Below are 24,098 nucleotides of genomic sequence, written 5' to 3' on the forward strand. Positions count from 1 at the left end.
TACTATCTTGCACATGCATTTGTTTAATATATGAGGCTTAATGATTACTATGTAATAACCCTGAAGATTCTGAATTTATTTTAATCACACATAGGTAACTTCACTGTCACCTACATTGTTGAGTTTGCCTTGCAGACCTTCCATTTAACAACATCACAGTGTTATTAAAAAAAAATCACATATTAATCTTGAGTTGCCCATTCAGTTCCATAGGCCAAAAACGCCCTCTCTGAAGATGGATAGTGGTGAGCTGGTATTTTGAAATGTCTTTTATTGATAACTATTTAAAAAATATGTGGCTGGGTGTATTTGGTTTATACTTTCTAGTTTATGTTTTCATTTTTAGTTTGGTTTTGTAAACAAAAAGTTACTGAAATGGGAAACAGCAAGTGTTTAATTTGGATGAGTATATTTCAATAGCAACTCCAAAACAAAGACTTAACATTAAATTGTAAAAATAAAAAAAAGTACCTCGTAACACAAAAAATGTGTCATGTGTGGACACGTGATTCTGTCAAGGTAGGAATGCTTTTCCTTTGTTAGAGGTACCAAATGAAGCAGAACTGCACTGCGGACAGGCCCTCTAGATGTCTGGAACAGAAGACACTCTTGAATCCCAAGAGAGTTGGGATGCTGCTTTACAAGTGCCGGAGCTGGGAGGATTTAATGCCAAGGTAAAGTAAAACCCTTCCTAGCTGGTGATGGAGAAAATGGTTTGGACTAGCAAAATAAGGAAGGCAGTCTTTTCTGGTGAACCGCCTTGGCTTCCTGATTTTTCAAAGGCTTATTCCTATTTTTCCTAGGATCCTGATGCAAGGCCCCGCAGACAGGGTTCCTCGTGTGTCCTGCCGTACCAGTGTCTGAGGTTCTCATACAGGCCTTTCCCCTCAGAGGAACAACTGGCTGACTTCATGTGGGCCATGTGGATTCATCAGGTAATGTATTCTGGGAAACAGTGTTCTGTGCAGTACAGCATTTCTAAAAAGGATGTATCACAGAATTTGTCCTGTGGAAGTGCTGCTTCTAGGTTTTGTTCTGTCTTCAGTTGCTTCCCCCTCCATTCCCCCCAAAAACTCAAATTTTGGCAGGAAGGAAGCTCTTTCCTTGTGAGCTTACCTTGTTTGAGCTTTAACAAAGAGAAGGCGTTAGTGCTGGGAACAATATTTCTGACATACTGTTTTTCATGAATTGAATTTGTCTTTCTAATGTAATAAGTAGTTTTAAAACATTAAAGCACCATGAAGTAAGTTCCTTTGTATGTGTAGAAAGTTGACAAACAGCTTAAATGTGATGTTGATATTGATGTTAAAAATTGGTTAGCTAAAGAAGAAAGATATTCGCGTCACAGATGCTGCTTGTGTGCGTCAAGTTGGTTTTGAGAAGGGGCAGAGGGGAAGTGGAGCAGTTCTTAATTTTAGCAGAAGTTGCTGTTAATGTTTATTCAGAATATCTTTTGGCTTTCATTTTCTGTCCTAAATCATTGTCATATTCTTAAACAGCTTTGTAATTTCTCCCTGAGGTTGCTGTGCATGTAGTGCCATGTAGCCTAAATAACTTTAGATAGTAGGTGGAAAATCTAAAGTACTTCATCAAATAAAGCATGGGGTTTTTTCCGTAGTAGAGAAAGGAGGCATAAACAGAATCTGGAAAGAAGAAAAAGAGAGCACAGAGAACAAAGAGGAAAGTAAGTAGCCATCCTTTCAAATCCACCCCCCCACGCCCCTCCCCCCCCCATAAAAAAGAAAGGTGCAAACAAACTCAAATGTCAGAATACATAAGGAATAATAAAAAAAAAACACATATTTTTTTCCTGGACTTTTAATGGGAAGGTGCATCTGGCAGTATGCCAGCCACTCCTCGTAGTTGCCCTTTATCAAAATACACTTCCTTCTGCTTTATACTGGCACATCATTGCTGGGTTTAATTGGAAATCTGGAGCTTGCTAAAAAATAATTGATCTGTTTTTTCCAGAGCTCCCTCTAGGCAGCAGCAGTAATCCACATATGCTTTAAGTAATTCTTTAACTATAGTCAAACTGAAGTCAGCATTTTACATGCAGCACAAACACAACCTTCATGCTGCTTGGTACTTCAGTGCTATCATGCATATGCCAGTCAACAGTGAGCAGTGGAGAAGACAGGCATGCAGACAGTGCCTCAGAATTTGCAGTGAGAAGCTTTTTGTTAAAACACGTGTAACTGCTTGGATTTGATGAGTTACAGCTTTGCCTTCACAAAATATAGGGAGTGCTGTCACTTCTCAAAGAAAATCCGCTGTCTTTTCAGCTGAAACTGTTCAGCTGTGAGACGGCCAGTGTGGGTTTGGCAGTCTAGCCAGTTATCAGTGTTTGCAACAGGGAGGCTCTTGGCAGCAAAGTAGGTCTGATAAAAAGTATCACAGTAAATACACAAGTAACAATCCAGCAATTCCAATCATTTGTAATGACTGTTCAGTGAGTTGTTAGATAATGCCCGGTGAATGAAGTTGATGTTCACAACAGATTTAATTCCTTAAAAAAGAGAAGAAAAATAGAGAACCTGGAAGAGCCTTCTTATCACAGCTGTGTAGTGAATAGAAGAGAACCAAAATGAGTGTGCTCCTCTTCTTCTAATTAACAAAGCTTCATGAGTTTCAGCTGAACAGCACAGATGTGCAGTGTTAAAGATATGACTTCAGATGACTGCACAAAAGGCTTGGCGTTGCATATAGTCAGGAGAGCACAGAAAGCTCCTGCTCAAAAAGAAGGGTAAAATTCAAGTTGAGTTCAGGATAGCCCCAGTGAGGTCCAAGTCCTGTTATGCAGTTGATGACAATTTTCCGTGGTTTTGAATAGTTACCCAATATTTTCAAGGTGGAAAATAAGGACAGGCAGTTAAAAAATTACAGATTTCCACAGGATTGGTATCCTGTCTAGTCTGAGAGCCTCTTAATTTTTGAGGTATTGTGGCAATTCGGGTAGGGGGTAGGCAGGCAGGGGATAAGACTAGAAGGTTAGAACTGATGGGTGCTGCTGATTAAACACTCTGCATATTGTGACCTCCTAGAGCCTCCATTTGTTCACTTTCAAATCGTGATTTCTAGTCGCACAAAAATGAGTTGGGTCAGGTGGAAGTAACTAAACAGATCAAAAGTATTTCAGCTTTATGCAGGTGCGTTATTGAACCAGTGTGAATTCTAGGTTGATGATGCTGTCAGACTCTCAGTGTGCATTACTTAAGACCTCTTGACCACCTTCTGTTCCAGGGCGTGATGATGGCTCTTCAATACCTTGTTGCCTTAGCCCACAAAGCCTACGTTGAAGTGCAGTATAATATCATATGTTTTCAGAACCCCTGACAAGGGGGAGGGAAGGGAGTGCGTAACAGAAAGGGCATGATATCCAACTAATTTTGTGCCTCACCCTGTCCAACTTTAACTGCAAACCAGAAACCGTTTGGTTACTGAGTGGTTTTAGGATGAGTTGCCTGGCATCTTAAGAAGTCTTCCTACAGTTCTTCATAGCCATCTTTTTTTCTTATTGCTCTGAATATCTTAATATTATGGCAAACTTTGTTCTTTTGCTGTTCAGTCCTTTTTAGAGGTTCCTTATGCACATACTGAACAGCATAGGCCTCCTAGGAAGAACTGTTTATTCCTTGCCACTTGTCAGCCCATTGGATTTTCTTGTTGTCTGTAAGCTTAATTGTCCTAGCTGATGCCAGTTAGCATCTAGAGCTGAGAAAAAGCTTCCCTTGCACCCTAAAGCTTCATGTAGGAGAGAAGCACAATTACAGGCAGCGGCAAGGTACACAGATACTGAAGTCAGCTGAGTTTTTTGGAGCTGGAAGGGTATGTCAAGAGTTAACTCATTTGGGCACTTTGACAGTTTTCAGCAGTGGGAGTTATCTCTCAAGTGGTTTTTTTTCCAGGTATTGCAAGGATCTTTATAGCAAAGATAATCACACACACATGGATGAGAATTACTGAATGTAAAATTTGCCAGCATAAATTTTGGCAAATATGGGTCAAGGGACATTTGCTCTGAGGAGGACCTAGTGGGAGGGAGGGATGTTCTGTAATGTTGCATATGGGCAGATTAGTTATTCTGAGAATTCCTGCAGCGGGGTCTCTACCACACAAACTTTATGCTACATGTTTTCTCATGAAGTACCTAATCCTTAGTCGCAGTGGCTGTCACATACAAGTTAGATTTAGAAAGAATGGAAAAGATCATCAGATTCCAGATTCAGTCTTTTGAAGAGGACCTCATGATTGTTAGGTGATTCTCTGATTATCTCAAATGTAATTAATGATGATTTTGGAACCCCAAAGCTCAGCAATACTACAGCAGTTCCTTTCCATCGCTGCTGCACTGTCTGAGTTGGCCGTTTAGGACATCCCTTTCCCAGCTAGTGGCGTGGAAAAAAACCACAAACTTCTGTCAAATAGTGTGTCAGGTGGTCAATCTTTTTGGCTGTAGGCCAGCCAAGGAGGACAATGATGAGTGCAAGAGAAATAGAAAAACTATTCCAACACCTTCAGAAAAAACTTCCAGGACCTCTTAAAATTTCAAACAAAACATTTTATTCCAATGCTCTGCATTATTTCTAAAGTATTCTAGAGAAAATATGTACTGAATGCCAGCAATAATACATCTTGCTGAGACAGATTTAAAATGGCAAGTGTTACATAAGGGTGCACACAAAACCAAAAATGGCTGAAGGGATTGATCAGAGCTGAAATAGAACAGAGTATCTATAGAATACAAACATTTACAAGAAAAAGTCTGGTGAATAAATTATTTAAAGTCTATTGCGTGGATCTTTCTAATAGCTTTTTAAATATTTTTACCAAGCAAAACACAAGAAAGAATACACAAGACATAAACCAGAAATACCAAACTTTGTTCATAAAGGCAATATCAGAGAATTCTTTTAATAGACAAAATATATGCAATGATAGGAGATAAAAAAGTTCATTCATGTGTAAATATATCCATTGTCTATTAGTAACAGCAAACAGCTGTATTAATTCAAAAGCATACTGCAGTCAATCCAGCATACCACATCTTTCCAATGTCCTACTAGTTTCCACGGAACAAATATTCTGCTTTGTTCTAAGGTAAAAAGAGGTTTAAAATAAGTGAGCCATGTTATTTTTAAAAGCACTTTTAAAATAAATGTAGTCTCTCCTCTCCTTCTAAAAAAGAATATGATTTAAGTTTAGATTTCTTTTCCACTGGTACACTAGTATGTATGAAGTCTGTAGCATAAATGCCCATTAGAACTTGATTGTCTTAGCTGCTGCTGGGATACTAAATAAAGACACTCAGGAAGCTTTTTTTCCCTTTAATGATTATTCCAGTATCGGGAGGGCAAAAGATCCTGGGGGCAGGGGTTACATCTCAACATAACACATTTTGTATGGAACTCTTGGGCATGACAAAAGCGTTCCAAATGCAGCTGTTTCAAGAGTAGGAAGTTTTGCTGATGCACACACTTAAGAAGTTACCTTTATGTTTCTGGTTAACACTGGGTGAGTCCAGATCACAGAAGAGGAGGTCATAAATTATTATTTGCATGGTTTCCAGCAATTTTGGTTTCAAAGTTTGCTGCGAATCAACAAAAAATGGAAGCGTGCCAAGGTAAGCAGCTTGATTTAATCTGTAATGCAATACTGTAGGTTTTTAGTGGTGTTAACAATGACAGAATCTTTTTTTTTCTTTTTTTTTATCATAAGACCGTCTGATAGAATTGGTGAATCTAGGCCCTTGTTTCAGCTCACAGAAGCAGCCTTCGTTTATAATCAGGAATCAAATTGAGTTTTAATTGGGGAGTATGTACATGGCATTTGCAATCATGCAATTTCCTGCTATAGCAGCTAGCAGTTTAAAGGGCTCTACCATTATGTTTTTCTGGATACTACTAATCCATTATAAAAGATCTGACTATTGTATGTTCAATTTAATTACAGTTACTCAAAGACTATAATTCCATTAAAAACAGCATGGATATTACAAAATGAGCTTAAAATACCTACCTGAAGGTAAAGATTCACTCAGTATTCTCCATTCTCAAATGATGAGATGAATGAAATGACCAATGACAATCTTGTGAGCAGTCCTACAGAGCTGGTCTCTACAGCTGACTAAGAACAGGTCTGATCCTGCTGTCAAAACCAGGCACTCGGACCACACAAGTGTTAATGAGCACACTGGTGTAGAGCAGCTCCTACCCTGAACCCTGATGTCTGCAGAAGATGTATGGAGCCAGGCCCCGGTTCATTTGTTTGTGGTGTGTGGATGAATGGAGAACAGCCAAGCTTGATCTTCGTCTGGCCCCATGTAGCAGCAGGTATGGCAGAAGAATGCCTTAGTGCTTCACTGAAGCAAAAGACTGGGTTGTTCTTTTATCTGAGCTTGGATTTCCTTAAACACAGAGTGCAAAGTATGTATCTAAGCTACAGACAGACTGTGGCCAACCAGAAGTTAACAGTATGTTTTATGTAGTGGTACTGCAGATTCCAAAAGTCATACCACTACAAGATGAAGAAATGCTCTTAAAACATGTTAGAGGAGCTAGCCTTCAATTCAGTAACTTGAGGGGCATGAAGTAACCAGAAGGCACAATCCACTCCTTTCCTCTAAATGTAGATTTGAGGCAGCTCAACGTAGCAAGTGCTAAAAAGAAAGTCATTCTAGCCCTGTAAGAGAGGGGTAAGTAGGGGTAGCCATAGTGGTGAGAAAAGCAGTAGTTACAGTGTGTTCAAAGTAATAAAAAACATGCTCAGATTAAATAGTACTGCAGTCAGGTAAAGAAATGGATAAGTGGGAGAAGATTTAGTACAGTCTGAAGTATCAGCCATCAAACTTGACCGGGTAGACTGGTCTTCAAAACAGATTCAGACTAAACTTATCTCCTAAGTAGATTTATCAAAAAGTGAGATAGTGATATTAAGCACACGAAGACAAATGCCCTAATGTTTCTTAGCTCTTATGGGCAGATTCAAAATTAATGATATTGCCTTTTACCACTATAACGGCAATATGAAGAAGCTTCCCACCTCATCCCCTAAACCAAGAACTGCAAGCTTTGTTTTAGGTCGGGATGGCAGAAGCAGAAGGAATCTGTTCCATTTTAAGCCCTGATGGAAGTTTTAGAAATATGCTGTTAGAAAACCGCTTGATCCTTTTGACACAGAGGCAGTTGGCATTTGAGAACTTCAACCTTCATTTTTAATTTTTTTTTTTAATCTCATTTTAATTATTAAACATAATGTCCTTTTTTTAGTCATACAAGTACCCCCAAGTTTTACGCTTGGTCTCCTGCATCCTTATTTTTTTAGATGAGGGTATATTTCATATTTGCTGAGTTTATATAGATTAATTTTCCTATTTAGGTAGAACATTCCCATCTACTTCCAATATTATTATCAGAACAGTACCTTTTGACCTGTAGTGGTAAGATTGTGAGACAGGAGGTTCAATTGAGTGACTTTTGTAAAAGACGACCACTCTGAAAGTACTTGCGGATACCACAAAGGATAGGCTAGGAAAAAAGGATATAGAGCGTACATTATCTTCTCACTCAATTCACTGTATGCACAACCACCTCTTGACCAGATTGTGGCTCTCATACTTTGAGATGTCATAGCTCAGTTTGCTTGCATTCTTCCACAAGAATTTGGTTCTGCATTGTCATGGCAGGAAGGTAATCATTGACTGGGTCTTGAATGCTTGTAAGAATCTGACCTATCCCTCGACTGATTCTTTGCCCATAAGAGCCACTACTGTTTTTGGCTGAGATTGTCTGACCTCTGTAGACTTGAGCCTGATGCTCGCAGATACCAAACTTGCTTAGCAGGATAAACACATCTCTTCGAAAAGCTTTGGTGAAAATAGCATAAAGAAAGGGGTTGGCACAAGAATTGAGTGGGTAGAAGAGTACCAGCAAAATTTTGGAATTGGTGACAGTTATCAGTGGTTTGTTCATAATGGCAGATAAAGCATGGAAAGAGATGGGAGCCATGCACAGAAAGTCTGTGAAAATCAGCACGGCCATACGCTTGGCAATTTTGGTGTCTTTGTCCCCTGACTTGTACTGGGGGTTTCGCACAGTTACATAGATTTTTATATAGCAGGCACAAATGATGACAAAAGCAATAATGTTACATATTAAAACGAAGACTACATAGGCTTCAGCCACTGGTGTTTCAGTGTCCATAGGCAAGCAGATGCTGACTTTGCTATAGCTGCTGACGCCAACCAGTGGCAAAAGGGCAAGAAGAAAGCATGAGAGCCACCCTCCCAGCATGATAACCAAGGCATGCCGGAGGCGAATCTTTTGGTCTGGGCGCATGGCAAAAGTGATGGCATACCAGCGCTCCAGGGTGATCACAGTCAGCGTGTATACAGACAGTTCACTAGCAAATACCGTGAAAAAGCCAGCTGTGTTGCAACCAGGCCCAGTCTGCCACTCTATAGCGTGGTTATAGTACTCTGACCTGGTGTAGAGATCCACTGAAGCGATCAGGAGGAGGTATAAACCCATGCAAAAATCAGCAAAAGCCAAGTTACACATCAGAAAGCGTGGTACAGTCAGTTTATAATGGCTGGTGAGAAGGATGAAAAGGACAAAAATGTTACCTAGGATGGCCAGCAGGTTCACAAACCACACCACGATCCTCAGAAATTGATATCCCATTATATCCTCACAGGGATTAAACTCATCAGGTTCCGGAGTGCATATTACATCTTCATTGCCTCCACAGACAGGATAGTCATAATGACTGTCAAAGGTCTGGATATCTTCCGTTTGAGGGTTCTTGAGCTCTTGGCCAAACCCAAGGTTTCCTTCTCCGCGCTCTTCCAAAAAAATGTAATAATAGGAATTTTCAGGAAAATTTGTGAACTTGGTGTTTTTGTCATAAACTGTATCAGTGTGGTCTGTGTATTCTTCTGCATAATCTTCATAAAATGAACCTCTGAGAGCTTTGACTGATCGTCTCTTACGAAAGCTGTAACTGCCGCTCTGGTTACATGTCAGGTACTCCAAAATTCTGAAAGAGTAGAGGAGGAAGTCACTGCTGGCATTTACAGTCTGACTGGAGTGCAGTGAGTAAACAAAGGGGACACTTCAAAAGCAAATCACCAGGAATGAAAATGTAGCTATAAAAATGGGATCAGGTGTATTTTTGTTATAGAATGTATAGTGAATGATAAGCTTGAGGATTTCTGGGCTTTTTTTTACACGATGTTTTTCCTTTCTCTGTTGCTGTCAGCTATACCCAGTAGTAATTTGACTTGTTCAGCATCCATAATCCCTCTTCCTTTTTGAGATCTACATTCTCTGTACATAACAAGACTTTTATCTACTCTTTATAACTTCTTAGCTAATACAGTATTACTTTCCTTTTCATTTTTGCTCACCAGTCAATTTCTCCCAGAACTTCCATCATTTCAATTTCTGGTTTGTGAATTTTCTGTAGGTGCTTTAGAGCTAACAAGTAGCGTAGTCATTGGGAATCCTGTACCTCATGGTGTGATACATCTGTATTTGTAATCAAAAATTTTTCATACTTTGAAAAAAATTGCAATTTGGCATCAGATTTTTTGATCACTGTGACCCACTGTCACATAACCTTTAGTATTTCTCATTTTCAGGTGTGTAGAATTGAAGATTTCTTACAATTTGAAGTTGCATACAATTCAGTCTGAGAAATTTTTATCTCTAGTAATAGATATGCAAATACTTTTTTCTTTCAGTCATTAAATTGTGCTGGGTTCTTTCTGCACATTCTTTCTGTCCAGGTTTTAAATCTCTTCACTCCTCTTTTATTTCTGTCCTCACTTTCCCAGTTTGTTGTAATTGTGAATATTATTGCCTTGTGAGTTTATTATTGAATAATTCATGTACTTAGCATATTTTTAATATACTATGCATTCCATCCACAAATACCGTAATACTGAAGACTGGGGCTATGTTCCTAAATCAGAGGCTGGATAAGAATTCTCTAAACCTTATTAAACTTTGAAGAAATTCACAATGCATTTGCATTCTGCAGTAGAATTCTGCTGCTTATCACAGTAAGTCATCCTGCCTTTCTCCCTCCTTCCCCCCAGCACGAATCGCTGTATTGCATCAGGACATCTATAAATGTACTTTCTGCCTCACAAAAGCTATCCATACCAGTTCTGATGAGAGGCTGGAAATCCTGCTGAAATGGAATTTGAAATGTTTGTCTACAGGGTTAATTCAGAATCATCTATTCAGAGCTTTTCGATTAGAATGAGACATAAGGCTATAACCCCTCCAAAACTTCATTTTCCAGGCCTTGTTATAGCTCATTCTGTGCTATAGCACATTACACTTTTCTTTTTTCCTTTTTTTTTTTTTCTTTTAATTGTGGGCTCAACAAAAGGAGCAGCTTTTGTAAAAGGTCCTACAAGTTGTTATATCAAAAATTCTTTTTTCTGTCAGTTTGTAATTTCTGTTTCAAAGAATGTCCTTTATACCTTTAAAAAAAAAAAAAAGGTCAGGAAAGTGCCGATAGATATAATTTTATATTAATACTAAACATTGTTTTCATTTGCATACTTTAAAATGGAATACAAGTTAGTAAAACTCACCCGCTGTTTTTTTTCCAGCTCTTGAAAGCACAGCAGTGACTTGGGTATGATAGGTCAGCTCGCATTAGCTGAAGAAATATCTTTACAGGTGGTAATTTCTTTAAAGCCCACGTATTTTTGGCCATTAGTTCTTTGAGGCTTTCTAGTCCTTTGGATGGAAGGTTAGCAATGGCTGTTCTGGAGACGTCCCTAGGTGAAGGAAGAAAAAGACAAATGTGTCAGAATATCCAGCAACTGAATCAGTATTTTTTTTAATTTTTTTTTTCAGATTCTGACAGTAATTTAGGAGTTTCACAGAATTCTACAGAAAAAATCAAATCCAGAGGACGAAGGGATTTCATATCACTTTATTAAGTTCTGATATCGTTCATATTCAGGTAGGATATGAATTCCTTGTGTGGTTTTCTTGGTGTTTTAAAGCTCTTGTATGTAATGCCTCAGTGGAGAATATGGATGATAAAGAAATAGCAGAACTTTTAAAATTGCACGTTTAAAGTGAACCAGATACAAATGCATATGCAGAAACAAATTTAAAAAAAAGTTCTTTTAAAAAATCACATCTTCCATTGGAACAGTGATTTTTCTTTAGACCTCTTTAGACTCATTTTAACCTATTGGGATACTTCAGTAGAAAGCATTGTAATTACTAAATCAATAGTTCTTCATAAACCGAAATTAAACTCTTGTATCTCAGTCCATCCTGAAATGTTCAGAAAATTTAGTATTGTGTTGTTGCTTTCTATTCTTTTGGTACTGAGTCTACCTCAGGAGATGCGTGGCACAGTTCATGGAGGAGGTGGGTTCCCTTTAGAACTGACAGGTGAATGTCATCTGGTCCTGCTACTGTTTTCCACTTATTTTGTTTGTTTTGTCCCAAAACCTCTTCTACTGACACTAGAAGTCAAGATGTTTTCGCAGTTCCACTCTGTAAAGAAGTAAACCTGTAAAAAAGGTTCTAGTGTAGGAACGCTGAGCCACTGTCACCTTGAACACCCTAATAATAAACAATTCAGCTTTTTTCTATGTGTTGTTTCCCAAGAGTGCTGTTCTTACCCCTTAAGGAGTCTCACCCACTGGGGTTTCTTGCAGCTAAAAGAAAATTATTAATAATTTTATGCTTTAAACAAATTGCTTCTAAAAGGTTTGGATTTGCTTTGCTTTTTTCTTTTAATTTGCTTGTGTTTGTTTTTAAATTGAGTTAAAAATTGCTTCCCTGTTCTGAAGGAGGGCTTTTTTTTTCTTTCCCCTAACAGCTCTTTTGCTATCATACATATTTGAATATGTCACAACTAGTTGATTTCAACCACGTAAACTTCTTTTTTGTTCTTCTGGAGTCATTTTTGGTAAGTAATATGTGTTTCTACCAAGCCCCTGAATTGGCTTTTAGAAGAGTCTGAATGCTGTCTGCTATCTTTTTATCTTTCAAAGAATCACAGAATAGTTGAGTTTCCAGATCATCAAGTTTGACCTCCCTGCTGAAATCAGGGTCAGCTGGAGCAGGTTGGTCAGAGAGCTGTGTCCTGATGACTTCTCAGTATCTCCAGGACTGGAGACTCCACAGCATTCTCCTGACAATGTGTTCCAGCATTCTACCACCCTCACAGTAAAGAAGTTTTTTCTTATGTATTTCTGTATTTCAGCTTGTGCCTGTTGTCTCTTATATTGTCCCTGAACACCACTGAGAAGACCCTGGCTCCCTCTTCCCAGTTCCTCCCCTCTCTGCCCTGCCAAGTATTTATACACATTGATAAGATTTCCTTGACTCTTCTCCAGAATAAACATTTCCAATTCTCAGCCTATCCTATGATAGATGCTCCAGTCCCTTAAACCACTTAGTGGTCTTAATCAACTGCTCCTTTTTGTTTTTCACTAATTTCCTCATTTTATAGAGCTCTCCTTCTGAAGCAACACATCTTGGTAAACTAGATCTTGGACTAGATCTTACCAAGACAAGGCTGGCCTTTCAGCAACCCCCATGGGTCTCCATCAAGTCCTCATGGTGGTGGCAGCTACCTGCAGGAGGGGAACATGGTTAAATGCTGTGTGATGAGAGGTACTAAGACTTTTCGGAAGGGAAATAATACTTCACAGATTGCTGGGAGTTCTGTGAAGATGTTCTGGCACAAGTGCGTAGAGAAATATGATCCTGTTTTGTAAAATGGATTGGGATTTCTGAGAAGTCTTGACAAAACTGGACATCGAGGGCTGGTGAAGTAACTAATCTGTTATGTGACAAGGGAATGGCTCTCCTGTATCAATTAAGACAATAAAAGAGTGGGGGAAAGACTAGGAACTGACAATAACTTTTCATACTAGAAAGGACAGGCCAGGCAGACGAGGAGGGGGCGTTGCTATCTAAGTCAGTGATAGGCTAGAGAGTATGGAACTCTGTCTGGGGACGGGTGATGAGGTAACAGAGTGTTTGTGGGTCAGGATCAAAGGGAAAACAGCAATGGGGGATGTTACGGTGGGGATCTGTTACAGGCCGCCTGATCAAGAGGACTCTGTGGATGAAGCGCTCTACAGACAGATAGGAGCAGCCTCACGCTCGCAGGCCCTGGTCCTCATGGGGGACTTCAACCATCCTGATATCTGTTGGAGGGACGGTATGGCCCGGCACAAGCAATCCAGGAGGTTCCTCGATTGTGTGGAAGACAACTTCCTCCTTCAAGCAATAGAGGAGCCGACGAGGAGAGGTGCCATGCTGGTCCTGGTGCTCACCAACAGGGAGGGACTGGTTGGAAATGTGATGCTCCAGGGCAGCCTTGGCTCTAGTGATCACGAGATGGTTGAGTTTGAGATCCTCAGGACAGTGAGAAGAGCGTGCAGCAAGCTCACTGCCCTGGACTTCAAGAAAGCAGACTTTGGCCTCTTCAGGAACCTCCTTAGTAAGGTTTCATGGGATACAGTCCTAGAGGGCAGGGGGGCCCAAGACTGCTGGTCGATATTCAAGGATCACCTGCTTTGTGCTCAAGAGTGTTGCATCCTGACTAGAAGAAAGTGCAGCAGGAGGGCCAGGAGACCTCCATGGATGGACAAGGAGCTGCTGAGGAAACTTAGAGGGAAGAAAGAAGCGTATAGAAGGTGGAAGCGAGGACAGGCGGCCTGGGAAGAATATAGGAGCATTGCCCGAGAAGCTAGGGACCAGGTTAGGAAAGCTAAGGCCCAGCTAGAATGAAGTTTGGCAAGGGATGTAAAAGATAACAGGAAAGGATTCTATAGATACGTAGCAAATAAAAGACAGACTAGGGACAATGTGGGCCCTCTCCAGAAGCTATCAGGAGAACTGGCTACCATGGATTTGGAGAAGGCTGAGGTTCTTAATGGCTTCTTTGCCTCAGTCTTCACCAGCAAATGCTCTGACCACACCACGAAAGTCTTGGAAAGCAAATGCAGGGACTGTGAGAATGAAGACCTTAGGCCCACTGTAGGAGAGGATCAGGTTCGAAACCATCTTAAGAACCTGAACGTGCACAAGTCCATGGGACCGGATGAAATCCATCCGCGGGTCCTGAAGGAGCTGGCGAATGAAGTTGCTAAACCACTGTCCACCGTATTCGAAAAATCCTGGCAGTCAGGTGAAGTTCCCGATGACTGGAAGAAGGGTAATATAACCCCCATTTTCAAGAAGGGGAAGGTGGAAGACCCAGGGAACTACAGACCAGTCAGTCTCACCTCTGTGCCTGGCAAAATCTTGGAACAGTTTCTCCTGGAAAACATGCTAAGGCACATGAAAAACACTGAGGTGGTTGGTGACAGCCAACATGGCTTCACTAAGGGGAAATCCTGCCTGACCAATTTGGTGGCCTTCTGTGATGGAGCCACGGAACTGATGGACAGGGGCAGAGCAGTTGACGTCATCTACCTGCACTTGTGCAAAGCGTTCGACACTGTCCCGAACGACATCCTTGTCTCTAAATTGGAGAGACATCAATTTGATAGATGGACCACTCGATGGATCAAAAACTGGCTCGATGGCCGCACGCAAAGAGTTGTGGTAAATGGCTCGATGTCCAGTTGGAAACCTGTAACGAGTGGTGTCCCTCAGGGATCGGTGTTGGGACCGGTCCTGTTCAACATCTTTGTCGGCGACATGGACAGTGGGATTGAGTGCGCCCTCAGAAAGCCTGCTGATGACACCAAGCTGTGTGGTTCAGTTGATACGCTGGAGGGAAGGGATGCCATCCAGAGGGACCTTGACACCCTTGTGAGGTGGGCCGATGCCAACCTTATGAAGTTTAACCAAGCCAAGTGCAAGGTCCTACACCTGGGTCGGGGCAATCCCAGGCACTGCTACAGGTTGGGTGGAGAAGAGATTCAGAGCAGCCCTGCAGAAAAGGACTTGGGGGTGTTGGTTGACGAGAAGCTTAACATGAGCCGGCTTCAGTGTGCACTTGCAGCCCAGAAAGCCAACCGTATCCTGGGCTGCATCAAAAGAAGCGTGACCAGCAGGTCGAAGGAGGTGATCCTGCCCCTCTACTCTGCTCTCGTGAGACCTCACTTGGAGTACTGCGTACAGTTCTGGTGCCCTCAACATAAAAAGGACATGGAGCTGTTGGAGCAAGTCCAGAGGAGGGCCACGAGGATGATAAGAGGGCTGGAGCACCTCCTATATGAAGACAGGCTGAGAGAGTTGGGGCTGTTCAGCCTGGAGAAGAGAAGGCTGCATGGAGACCTCATAGCAGCCTTCCAGTATCTGAAGGGGGTCTACAAGGATGCTGGGGAGGGACTCTTACTTAGGGACTGTAGTGGTAGGACAAGGGGTAATGGGTTCAAACTTAAAGAGGGGAAGTTTAGATTAGATATAAGGAAGAAGTTCTTTACAGTGAGGGTGGTGAAGCACTGGAATGGGTTGCCCAGGGAGGTTGTGGATGCTCCATCCCTGGCGGTGTTCAAGGCCAGGTTGGACAGAGCCTCGGACCACGTGGTTTAGGGCAAGGTGTCCCTGCCCATGGCAGGGGGGTTGGAACTAGATGATCTTAAGGTCCTTTCCAACCCTTATGATTCTATGATTCTATACTAGGGGAAGTATGGAAAATGAATTGCTATTGGAATATACACATCATTGCAGCAGAGGCCCGCAGAGGCTAGCCTAGTGCTGGTACTACTGAAATATTCATAAACAGTCTGGAAAAAGAATGAGAGTAGCTGCAGCAAAGCTTGTTTCTGTCACAAAGTAATAAAAGGTAGTGAAAGCTAAAGTTGATTGTCTAAAGAAGCAAAAGGGTCCTGCAATACTAAGTGACAAAGCATTAAAATAATTGACATGATTCAATACTGATGAATGTAAAGTGCATTTAGGAAAAAGCAATCTTAACTATACATAGATGACAGTGGAGTTTAATTTATCTAACACTCTGGAAAGATCTTGGAGTCCTCTCTGCAAATGTCAGTTCAGTGCTATTTAGTAACGTTGAAGGGAAATAGAATGCTAAGAATTTTTAGGAAAGAAATACAAAATAGGAGAGAAAAACTTCACTTTGTAAATTTGACTGCCTCTTAAATACTCTATGCAGTTCTATAAATACTCTGTGCAGTTTACAATAAAAGCATAGAAAGCTACAGCAAGGATGATTAAAAGTATCAAGTTGTTTATATATGAAGTAATAAGTAGATAGGACCTTTCTCTTGGGAAAAGCTAGGACTAAAGCAGTAGTAGACTGTAGATGCCATGCATATTGTAAAGAAGGTGATTGGAATTATTTATTCTTGTGACATGAGTTTTGGGACACCTAAGAATGTGAGGCAAGAGACTTAAAAATGAGAAAAGGGATAATCTTTTCACAAAATTGCATCATTAAATTGTGAAAGTCAGTGCCACGGTTCATTGTGCAGGCCAAATGACAAGGTAACAAGAAGGACAATATCCCTTTTTGGTTTTGTTTTATTCACAGTTGAGTCACATCAGAAATGACTGGGTCAGGAGGAACATCCTGGGGGACAAGGGCTTGTGCCTTGGAAACAGCTGCAGAGAGGAGCCTCTCCAGGCTGTGGATGTGTAGGGGATGGTGCTTCAGCGAGCAGAAGGGAGCAGCCAGCCTGGGGCTCAGATGGTGAAAACAACTTCCTGGGAGCAGAGGGAAACGTGTGAAGTCTGTGGCAACTCAAAGAGTGTTACCAAGTGATGTTAAAAAGTCTGAAAGAAAGGTATGTTCAGTGAGAAGAAAGGGCTTGGAAGAATTAGTTAGAAGACTACATAATTTCTATCTATCTCATGGAATCCTTTGAAGTCTTTTATTTATGTGTATATGGGTGTGTATTTTAGCAGTTAGGTACTGCTTAGGTTTTTTAAAAAACTCGTTTTAAACTAGAGGGTTTTGAGGGAAGGTATAGGCACATCTGCCTTGAAGTTCTAGTTGATTTAGGATTAATCATGTTGCAGGGCTGACACTAGGCAGTTGGTCCCATCCATGGGCCATATTAAACACAATGGTTCGCAAGTTTGGAAGTTTCCAAAATCCCCAGTTTGGGAAGTCCCTCAACTGCTGGTATGGTGTCTGCCACCAAGAGGTCTTGTGATGCTATCTGTACCACTGCTATTGCAGTTGGAAAAGCCTCCTGGTAGTCTGGTGATAATTTGTCTCCCCACGGAAGATAACTTCTTAGTTACCCTACCTAGGCCACATTTTGTTAGCGACAAACTGTGTGTCAACTGGTCACAAGGAAGTGTGGGATTGATAGGTATTTTTCTACCTCACAATTCCAATCTTGACGATTATCTATTCAGAATCTACTTCAAGCAGCATAGCACCTGTCTTCAAACTAGAAAGCATAGGATTGAAAAGGTTTTAAATAATAATTACTGATCTTCAGAGCAGCATGAATCCAATTAGTTGGAGTTTGCCAGACTATAGCATCTGTGTCTTCTTTCATACAGAAGATTCATCATCCTAAGTGAATTCTTTGTTCTGTGTCATTGTACCATCAGTCTTGATGTTGGGCTGCTCAGAAAAAATGGGAACTAACTGCAGTTATATCAGCCTCATTAATATCTAATAATATTGTTAACTAATATATTTAAATACAGCAATGTTTACATTGCACAGAAGAGCATCTTGCTACTACTGCTAAGCTATAGCTGGCATACTTAAGGGAATGGGCAAGAGGTCTGATAGACTTGTCAAGAGGATCTGTCTTGTATTGAAATGACTATAAAAGAGGATAGGCAGGAAACTGATAAAATGAATGGTAACGAATCATGAGGACTGGATGGTTTTCACCAAAAAGTTCTGAAGCATCTCACGGAGGTGGTAGTTGATTTGGCGAAAGAGGCGTGTAACCTCCAGCTTATCTCCCTGCAGGAAGGCAGCACATGAGCCACCAACTAATATGATAGACGTGGGGGAAGTCAGCATGTAAAGGGCTTCTGTAAAAAGAAGTCCTGCCTTACAAACCTCTCTGAGTGTTGTCAGTAAGATCTGCTCAGAGTCTCCTGAGACTTCCACAAGGCCTTTGACAACCCTCCACAAAGGCTGATATGGAAGCCAGGCAGCCACACTACTTGTGGGAGACGTCACACGTTTCAGGATTATGGTAAAGCGCTAACAAAATTCATTTCCAGCCTAGACCCACACCAGACTTTAGCATTTAAGTAGCCATAGTCTAGAGCTCACTCAGGTGCTGGGAGTGGTCTGCCTGCGACAGTGTAGAGCTCTACACTGTGGAGCGTAACAGCAACTGAAGTGCACTCAACCAGTTTCAACACTGTGGCTTGTTAGCTGTATTGTTTTTTCCTCACATGCTTTCTTATACATCTCGTGTAATGTTTCTAGGCTGTTGCTTGCCTTATATAAAATTTACATGCTAGATTTAATATTGCAGAGACATTGGAGAGCTCCAGATGAATGTGGGAATAAAATGTATCTTACTATTTAAGAGATGTTGTTTTCTGAACCAACTGTTTATATGATATAAGTGTTAAACATATATTCAGCTGCTCAGATTTGATTTTTATTCTTGCGGGTTGTTATTTTTTGGTCCAATTTTTTGTTGTTTTTATGGAGTCAGAAGTTCCGAACTAGGTATAAGGGATAATAGTCTTGTCAGTAATCTTTTGTACAGCTGGAAACATGCAATTGTAGTATGAAATCAAGTAATAATGATAATTTAAAAAATAATTGAGAAAATGAGACTGAATGCATCACGCTGGCAATTTTTTCCTAATCATACACACATTTCTGAGTACTGCAATACTACAATAGTTAAAAAAGCATAAAATATATAATAGTTGAGTTTAGGCTATCTACTAAAGGATTCTTTAAATCTACAAATTTGCATTGTTTGATTAGCAGAATGCAGAGTGCTCCTGTGGCTCGAAGACTTTGTGCCCAGTGGCAGGAACAGAATGGAATCTCCTAAGGTAGGACCCATTCCTAGACTGGGAGATGATCTTTAAAGAGCACTTCTGCTTTTTAAAGATAATTAGTTACTCACATGTATCTTGTGTGGCAATTAGTAATGTTTTGAATTTGGACTGTATGTTTTGAAGAAGCTGATTGAATAATGAGCGTGATTGTATTTTTGTTGTACTCTGTTGAACTTGTACTCTAGGCAGCAGCTCTTGTTGGATCATTTAGTAAATCATGTCTACTGAGCTGCTGAATCCTAGCCAACATTTCATTTTCAGATGAAGAGCAATGTACTGCCATTATATTGTTAAAATGCTTTTCTAAAGCAAGCATTCTGTGCATACATGCACATACATCTTAACGTACAGCAGTGACAAAGCGATCAGAATTATTGGCATCTGTTCTCCTTTATTCAGTGATCATACTCCACTCTTCCTCTGCTATTGTAAACTGTACATTTAGAAAAAAACAATCAGCTGACTTTTAAATACCTACTTAAATATACCATCTAATTAGGTGGCCTGAGAGCATGGTGAACTCACATAACATAGTTTTTAATCACTGTTGATTTACTGTTAATTACGTGCTATTTTATGCCTTCTGCCTTTGAGAAGCAATACCTCTGTCTGTAATGTCACTATAGTACCATATCTCTCTCTAATTATAAATACTCCTTAGGATTATTGTTAGCCGTGGAGGTACATCATTCTAATGGGAGATGGATAACTGGCTGTTTAGGCTGCAAATGTAGAACATATTCTGAGATCGATGATCAGTGGCAGCTGGGCTAGCACAATAATTAGGAAAGATTAGAAAAACTTAGGGTCATTTGAGAAACCTAACTTGAGAACACAGAATGAGAAGGAAGTTCTTTACAGTTACATATGCATGTCCTAGGAAGTCATCTCTAGCCCTTAAACCAAGCGGTTTCGTGTAGCTCACACACCTTAAAGCTAAGCCCTTGCAGAATGAGCTTACGTAGCAACATTATTATGGCATATGATTACCCCACAACCGTTTGCAAGATGCCATAAATTGTTCACTTGTCCAGCATAACAGCATAACTGGTGCTTTAAATATGCACCATAACTCCAAGAGTCAAAATCTGTGCTGCTTGCAAGCTTTTACTTCCCTTAGACTTAAGATCCTGAGTGTTTTGTTTTCTGCCATTCCTAGAAAGGAGCTTTTCAACCCATCGTACCACCAGTAGCTTTAGAGGGAGGATGTGCAGTGAGCCATATGAGACCCCAAACGAAACAGGAGAGTGCATCTTCCTTTGAGACTGTGTATTTATTGTGACACAGCAGTATCTAATGGAAGTATGGTGTTCACGTAAAGTTACGTCAACTGAAAAATGTCTTCCTGGCCAAGAATGAAATGAGAAAGGGTTTCTCTGGTGCCATGTGCAAAATTAAGAAAAAGGTCTTATTAGCCAAGTACTAATGAAAAAGGCTTACTCAGCACCAACACAGCCTCTGTTGCAGTTCTCTGGCAATGACCCTCTTACTTCAGTGGTAGGTGGCCTGAGCCCTCCTGAAAGCAGTAGTGGAGATGAAATGATCCAACTAGCAGGGAAGAAGAGGAGCAACAGCCACCTCAAAGGCCCCCTGAGCGGGAGGTTTAACAGCCCTTTTGTGAGTTTTTTCAGGTTTCCCTCCTGATCTCTTGACTTCTGCTTCCAGAACACCCTCGTTTGCTCTGCCTATGTCGCCAGTTCTCCTGATGGAGGACCAGGGCCTTGACTGTACGTTTCTTATCCAGGTTGTATAACTTTTAAGTTTTGGTGAGAAAACACTACCTTCTCACTGCTGTCTCAGGGTCTGGCCATTCATGGCACAACTGAGGTTTAACCCTCAGGTGATTCAGTGTTAAGAAGAAAAGTAGGCATATTAGTCATGAACCCTATGCGGACCCTAGGATTCCTTCTGTGATGAATACACTCTTATTCTGATATAAATATGTTGTTTTCCTCAAGAGCAGAAAGTAAAACTGATTCTTACATGGAGTGAGCACTGCCAGCACCACCTGATTTTGGCAGTGGAGGAGCGACTCACTTTCCCCACTTCAGTTCTCCCTGTGTCAGTCCTGTGCACTATGCTACACGCTAGATGATTTGAGTCAGGGAATATGATTCTTCCTAAAGTTCTTAAAGTTTTTCGTTTCATTCTGTATTGTGATTCCTAATTTTAGTGAAGAGTTCTTTGGAGGACAATAAAATCAGACTAAAAGCTAAATTGCATGAAAAAGAAGAAAAGACAGCACTAGAGCTAGCTTTATTCTGTCTAAAATTACTTTTTATCTCTGTTTCAATTTCCTGTACATGTGTGCTATTAGAGCCCTTAGTTTGTATTACAGTTGTACTGCAATTGTACAGTCATAAGACAGATTGTAGTACAGAATCTTTCCAATGAAAAATTGGTAGGAACAGTATTTCCAATGTAAGATGCACGCATTTCTTAAATCAGTTCCCTACAGCACACACAGCTTTCGTTGCTGATATCCTTTTTGTAAACATGTCATTCCCATCCCTGGTGCTCTGCTGCTAGTAGTGGTTGGAAAGAAAGGGCAACCTAAAATAGTAGTATTTTTAAAGCTTTCTCTATTTAATTTTCTCCTACTCACAGTAGAGTTGGTCCACTGTTCACTCCCAGAAATGCATTGTCATTGATAACTTCCAGGTATTTGTTCTTGTGCAGATAGCTGCAGAAACAAACGAAACACAGAGAGCTGGAAATAGTTATCCGTAGGTTGAAGATCATCTTCAGTTAGTTGCCTAAGCAGATTTACAAAAGCAGTATGTATAAGGGCCATCCTATCCCAACAACATATTGAAACATAATCAGTCACTTATTTTTCTGTGTACTCAAGGAATAAAATACAGGCTTGCTGTTTTGAAAATAAATTAAATCCCTCATCAAATAATAAATAATTAAATAGGCAAAAAATTTAGGCAAAATTAAATAGACAAAAACAAAAAGGCAAATATATATCATACACATAAAGATATGTGAATACATACTGTATCTTCAAGTACATATGTGTGCGAATGAGGTTAAATAGATGTTTTTGCTTTTATCAGAATGAGGTGTGGGGAATTAACATTTTACTTACCAGAACACATAATCAACAAACATTAAAATAATGCCCTCCTTGTTTTGAGGTTGATAATAAGTTTTAAGTGCTTTAAAATCTCCATAGCCATGTGGAGGCTCCCGTATACAAATCAAAGTTAAGAATGAAGTTTTGTTATACAAGCAGCAAGAGAGGCAGTGAGAAGGAGGATGATCTGAAGGAAAAAATTATACATGTTCTGTTTAAAAAATAAACAAAATAATCTGAAGTCTTGGGAAAACTCTGAACAATTTCCTTGAGTGGCCAACTCTTTCCTGAAAGATGGAATGCTGCAAATTTCTCCTATGATTACAGGATTGATGTAATCAAGGACCAACATTAATTACCATCACTCTAGAAAGTGACATATAAGGAAGCATGGATTCAAGAAGTCAGGAATTAATAGTTGAGTTATAGGTGGATGATTAAAGACAGGCAATGCAAGGCTACTGAACACTCAAAAAATTAATATAATCCAAGTGGAACAGTCAATGTTAAATTCAGTTCTGCGGTTTTAGATTTTAAAGTGACTGATCTAGAATGAATCCTTTTTTTTTTTTTTTTTTTTTTTTTTTTGATGTGTTTGTAAAATGAATTACTCTTTTACCATGGTCTGAAACTGCTGTTTGAGTCTTATAAATACATGGATTATTATTGCAAGTAATTCAGTCAAGTTCCAAATTGCTTTAGAGAGTCTATGCATTTCTTCCAAGGCTTTTGTTCTCAATGGCCTAATAGAATTTATGGGTTTTGTGGAACGACTTGGGAGAAATAATTGACTTCAGTAGTTCCACAATTGCAGGTCTATAAAGAGGAAGCATAAATTAAACAACCTGCAGGAGTAGCAGAAGCCTAGGCATCATGCTTTTCTGCCAGAGTCACAGTGGACATATAGCACTGAGCAGATTTTATGACATTCTGTGAAGAGCAGATATACACAGAACATGATGCAATGGAAAATTAAGCATTATTTGTATGCATATGGTGCAAGGTTGTTCATCTTAGTTGGTTGTATTTGACACAGAGATTAAAAATGTGGGTTTGGAACAATTGTTCAGCTAAAAAGTACTTCCCAAAACGTAGAAGGCATGTTAATTTCCTCGCTAAAGTGGTTAGCCAGGGAGGAGGACTGCAGTTATAAGCAGCTAGATCTTCTAAACACACAGACAGGCATATGTTGAATTAGCTGAGCAATGAAAAGAGACTGAAGATTAGGTTGCAATATATACATACATACATATACATATATGTGTGCTTGTATATGTTCGTGTGGATACTACACTAATTCTTTCCCTAAGACTGCAATTTAACCTTAGATAGTGTTTTTACTTAGTTCAATCAACTTCTGTCAGAATGTTTACAAGAGAAATGACTTGCAGGCATCAAACCTAGTCATGTTTTTTAACTTAATTTGGATGGCAATTGAAATATTGTGTTGAGATTAAGAATAATCTACTAATTATAATAGTTCCTGGAGGAGGATGGAGTATCATGTAGCTCTCTCGGCTGAGGGGCACTACATAAGCAAGGAGACAGAACAGTCCAAGAATTTTGTTTCTGTACTGTAATGAGAAAGGATCTCTGAGAGAAGTTTGAAGCAAGGCAGCAAAGGGGATGGTCCTACAGCTGTAGGACTTGGTTTCAGAGCAGAAATGCAATGCAACCCATTAAGGCAGAGAACACAGAGCATTGCCAAGGAAAGTTGTCAAGGCGAAAGTATGTTCCCTTGATGAAATTATGGCAAAATGATCAATGCTGTAAAGGCCCTGCAGGACCATGGTAGAAGAGACTCATAGCACCTGTGGCTGTTGCAGGATACATTGATAGTTTTTATAAGTTTTCTGTATAGTGGAAAGGTAAAGTTTGATGGTCCCAGTAGCAAACCACAGATCAAAGCATGAGGCTGCAGTCTAGGAGCAACAACAGGATCCACAGACTGCAATATTATAAGTACCTCAGGTCCAGCAGAAGCAGGAAGAGGAACTCAGTGACATAAGTATGTCCCAGCAGCTGTAAGCATCAGGATTGCTTGA

General features: G+C 40.2%; 1 protein-coding gene across 1 annotated transcript in view; it reads right to left on the reverse strand.

The window, feature by feature from the left end:
• Positions 1-7,625: 7,625 nt before the first annotated feature.
• The window catches only part of TSHR (thyroid stimulating hormone receptor), a 61,846-nt gene continuing 45,373 nt past the window's right edge, over positions 7,626-24,098 (reverse strand). The window contains exons 8-10 of the mRNA XM_030482222.1: positions 21,577-21,654; positions 10,607-10,795; positions 7,626-9,036 (exon numbers count right to left, since the gene is read on the reverse strand). Coding sequence (XP_030338082.1) covers positions 7,626-9,036; positions 10,607-10,795; positions 21,577-21,654 — 1,678 coding nt within the window. The remainder of the gene's footprint in view (positions 9,037-10,606; positions 10,796-21,576; positions 21,655-24,098) is intronic.

The sequence above is a fragment of the Strigops habroptila genome, chromosome 4 (genome assembly GCF_004027225.2).
Source record: "Strigops habroptila isolate Jane chromosome 4, bStrHab1.2.pri, whole genome shotgun sequence".
NCBI classification, from domain to species: Eukaryota; Metazoa; Chordata; class Aves; order Psittaciformes; family Psittacidae; genus Strigops; species Strigops habroptila.